Source organism: Penaeus chinensis, chromosome 8 (assembly GCF_019202785.1).
Source record: "Penaeus chinensis breed Huanghai No. 1 chromosome 8, ASM1920278v2, whole genome shotgun sequence".
NCBI lineage: Eukaryota > Metazoa > Arthropoda > Malacostraca > Decapoda > Penaeidae > Penaeus > Penaeus chinensis.
In genome coordinates, this window is record NC_061826.1 from 23363727 (window position 1) to 23368726 (window position 5000).

The following is a 5000-nucleotide window of genomic DNA, read 5'->3' on the forward strand; positions in this document are numbered from 1 at the left end:
ATGTATATATGTTTTTTTCTTCTTTTTTTTTTCTTATAGAGTATTTTTACATTTCTGTAAAATGTACAGACTTCAGGCATAAAATTCCAGGATACTGAATTTCAGTTTTGATAATTTCATTAACCATGATTTCTCCCACAGCAACGACCTCTAACAAGATATCTACCTGTCCGAAGTGAACAGCACTTTGATCTCAAGCAACATATTGAATCAGCTGGTCATCAGATTGAACTTTGCCCCTATATTTTGGTCTCTGCAACTGCATGTCGAGGCTATATCCACAAATTGGGATCAAAGTTTCGTACTTGGCAGAAAAGATGGTTTGTGTTTGACCGCTCAAAGAGGGCACTTATGTACTACAGTGACAAGAGTGAGAATAAACCAAAAGGTGGAGTTTACTTCCAGGTTAGTGATTAATTGATTACTCAAAATTTTTCCAATATATTGATCTATTCTATATGTGAGGCAGAAACATTATAAAGTGATATAGCTTTGTTTATAAATGAATTTTATTGTATTCTGTCCAAACTCGGGAAAGAAAAAATGTCTACTCTCCTTAGACTCATAAGTCTTTATTTATTCTAATTAGCTGTTACTGAATATTTATAATAATAACCTTCATTTCAGCTTGGGGCCATACAGAGAGTAAAAAGCATACATAAAATATAACAACCAGAAATATAGGGTAGTAATAATAACTTGGTATGGGGTAAATATAAAATACAGAAGACCAGAACATTCCATAATAGGGAAATAAGGCTAAGAATATAAGTAAGCAAAAGGCGACAAGTGAAGGAAGCAAATTAGTCCAATAAAAAATAGATTATCTGACACGCCACTTATCACTGATGTAAGTAAAAAGTTTGAGTGACCCTTGCCTACGTATAAACGGCAGGCCATGTGCATCACTATTCCTAATACTATTAATAACCTCATTTGGCATTCGTCTCACCTACGCATGGTGCTGCAAATGACTCCCAAAACTTGAATACAATTCTGACTTGTGATTTAACAATTTTCACAGTATGGTATTATATCTCGGCTTTAAGTGATTTAGTGTAGCCAAATTAATATTGGCCCACCATGGTCCACAATATATTGCATAATAACATGTTTTGAATAAATTCACTTTTACATCAACTGTGTAGTATTTGAATCTGCTAATGAGTGTATTGCACCATGCATACAAGCTCTGCATTTCTTTCAACATAGCATCCTTAAAAGCTGATGTAATGATGTTTCCAAGGTGCTTAAAGGAGCCGACATACTGCAGCACTATGTTGCAAAGGTATAGTTGGAGGTGTAAATTGCATCCCCTTCAGTCTGGTACACATGATTTTGTTGTGCTGTATGTAGTGGTCAGCAACAAATATTTCACAACTCGTTTCGTGCGGCAGTGCTCAAGGCTATACATCCGTGTATGCGAAGTTAATTGCCACCTTGCTTGCTATATGGCAATCCACTCGTGCATTGCGTAGTAAGTTATTTAGATTGTCAATTTATACATTTAATGAATGTGGACTTAAAACCAGCCCTTGCCTTATACCATTACCCATTCTAAATAGCTGTGAAAGCATCCCACTTCATTTGATCCTCAGAGACTGCTGCGTGTACCATGCTTTTAGTATTTGAACTAGATATGATGTCACTTGTCTTTCTAATAGTTTGGTAAATAATTTGTAATAGCTAATACTGTCTGTTTTACTGTTACTGTTTTAGTATTGGCACAAGAGGTACATCTGAAAAGAAGAGGGTAAAGAACTGATGATTTTTAAAAATATTAAAAATCATTGAAAGATGTACCATAACGGGAGGGGGAGCATATTTATAAAACTCATTTGATATGTAGTCTACCCTTATTGAGGTATTTATCCATATCTTCCTAACCACCACCTATATCTTGGCTACACATGTTCCTTCTACTCGGGAATGCCAAGTGTTAGTCAAACGTCTGCTTTGCCCACTCACCATCCACATCATTCAATACAGAACTGAATTTATATTGCCAAAGTATGGCAATATCCTGCTCCCCCATGGTATCATTTGTGCGAGTGTATTTCCTCCCAGAAATTAACTACATTACCACGCTGTAGCTTTGTTGATAGGGCCTCTGCTCTTATTTGTGATTCATTGCTTTCATGCAAATTTAGAATCTGCCTGCACTTACCTCATGTAAGTAGCCAGCAGACTAACCATAGGCAGTCCACCATCTTTACCTGTGACTCCGTGTACAGGTCCCTGATAGAGGAGTTCCACACAGGGACTGATTTGCCTTTGGCTCTCTTAATGCCAAACACGCTATGGCTTATTTGGTGAACTGTGGTATTAAATGTACTCCACATGTCCACCGTTTGGTGACGGTGATACTCACTTCTGCACACCTCAGAACACAGGAAACTGGGAGACCTAGCCAGGCATGTTAGTCGTTTTGCCAGAGCCTCATAAAATACGCTGCACATTACTGTATCACCAAGATTCCAATTAATTTTATTATTTTTATTGTCCCCATTGGCATTAAAGTATGGCACTATATCTAACTATAATAACACATGGAGAGGGAAGTGACCAGAACCCACATAATTTGTGTCTCTATGGATAATCTGAAAGGAACTATGAACAAGCAGAAAAGAGTGATTTAGCCACATGCATGAAAGTGAGACGTTAATGTATATGTTAGTTTCGTGTCACCTAGGGTAACACCTCAGGCTCACACTTCACTGTTGAGTGAAACACAAAATAAAGCTCTGTAGGTTCTAAGTATGCCTTCAGAGGGACAATACATTTGGGAAGCAACAACCTGTGTTGAGCATACAATATCCAGCGACACAGAGAGAGAGTGTTGAGCAGTGTCGTACTCACTACCTGACCATTGTATAATAAATCAAATGTATCATGCTACTGATACTGAAGATACATAAACATAAAGTATTCTTGCTTACCTAATACATATACAAGGTTGTGATCTCCACACATGTAAGTACATTATATTATCCCATTTACAGTTAATGTGAGTATAGGAGCCACTTGGCAATAGCAACACATTGGATATAACCATATCTGACTCCACACACAGCAACTCACTGTAGAAAGGGCCACCTACATCAGCAGCATTAATGTCACCTATTATCATTATACCATTCGCATCATAATCCTCAATGATTGGTGCAATTTTTCCCATATACTATATATAAGCTGGATGATTTTTATTGGGAAAAACAGGGCAGATATGCATTCAAGAATAGTTGATGTTTCAAAGTGAAAGAGGCCGATGATCCTATCATCATCGAAAGTTAATACTTGGCAGACTAAGGTATATTTCCTATGCCACAGCACGCTGAGGCCACTATATGGCCTCCCTGACATTAAACCATTCCTAAGGTCAACTGATTACATAGAGAGGGAAGAAAATACCTTGCTAGCATTTTTAATCAAATCTAGCTCATCTGGTAATAGCCATGTTTCTTGTAAAAATAAGCTATCAATATTCTCACTCATTTCCCTAAATAATTGGGTTTATTTTTCACACCCACACAATTAAGAGATGTAATGTAAATTTATTTTGTTTCAGTCATGTATAAAGTAATAATCAACACTAAGACCTTAGACACTACATAAAATTTTAAGCTCTATCAAGCTCATCACTCACATCTCTGCGAGATCTGGCTGCATGCTGGCACTGCCCACAACTTGGTGTCCGTCTGCCGCCCAGTTGCCATAGAGTGGACAGGCTGAGGGGCACATGGTATGCAGGGAGCATGGTAGAGGAAGCTATCTGCACCCTCCAATACCCTCAGAGAACATGACACTGTCCATCTGTCATTGGGTTGTTTCCTCCCTCCTCAGCAAGATGGGGAGTCCTGGGGTATAGGGGACAGGATACTTAGGTGGAGGAAACAGGAGGGGTGGTTCCCATGGGTGGTGGTGGGCCATATATATCTGGGTGGCCCCCTGGAACTAACTGCCTCACTGTAAGGGCTAGCTAGTCTACTGCCCCCATACCTGCACTCCAGGAGAATTAGGATAGAGGATAGTTGATCCCTCATCACTACTTTTTCTGCAAGAACTTCAGTTAATTGTTGCTTAACCCAATGGCGTCGGGTATAGAAAATGTTAAAAAACTACGCTCTGGCGAACGGCGGCAGCGCGCCGACTCTGAGCGCGTGAATTCGGTACATCAAGCCGAATCATTGCCTCGGGGCGTTTTGGCGCGGCGCCGCTGCGGACAGCCGCACGCCTCAAATCGGGCGTATTGTTATGTCGGCGATAGCCGTGCCCCGTCGCCATTGGGTTAAGGATTTCTCACAATCCACATTTTTTCAAAAGTCAATGCAGGGTATATTGTTTAGGTTGACTGCAACAAACACAGGTGTAACCTCAGTCAGAATGCCTTGTAAAATATTATACATCGCTGTTGAGGCATTGTCTGCTTTTTTTTGCCTTATGCTTCTGGTTTCATTTTCAGGCACCAAAGTATGTAGCACATCTCTCGACTTCAGTATATGTGTTACCTTATAAAAGTTCTTTATTACATTATTTGATATATCCCTCAGGCACAGCCTCGTTTGAAACTACATAAATGCAAGGATGTCATTGAAGATGGGATATTTATTATTTAACTTGCCATCTTCATTCATAATATGAAGGAGTTCATACAAACTGGGTTTCACTGGATAGGGAGCATTATGACATTGCGTGTGTGCAGATTTGGAGCACTTGCCCACAGCTTTCACTAGGCTTGTAGTACATTGTTTGGGGATATTTCTGGTTGGGTCCTGCTGCAAAATTGTACCATATTGCCTGGTTCATGCTTGAGTAGTGATATCGCTCATGTTACTGAGCCAGTTATTCTATGGAGGCTATTAAGCATAATACTTGCTTGAGTTTCGTATTTTACATGTAATATTAATAGGGCTTTTTATTTAAAGTTACTACCTGAACACCACTTCATCATTTTTGTACAAAAGAGATTTATTACAGAGGCCAGAGTGAATTGCCATTTT

General features: G+C 39.2%; 1 protein-coding gene across 1 annotated transcript in view; it reads left to right on the plus strand.

Moving 5' to 3' along the window:
• LOC125028046 (pleckstrin homology-like domain family B member 1) overlaps nt 1-5000 on the plus strand; it is a gene marked incomplete in the record, with an annotated part of 200076 nt that overhangs the window by 192723 nt on the left and 2353 nt on the right. Inside the window, 1 exon segment of the mRNA XM_047617326.1 lies at nt 142-405. Coding sequence (XP_047473282.1) covers nt 142-405 — 264 coding nt within the window.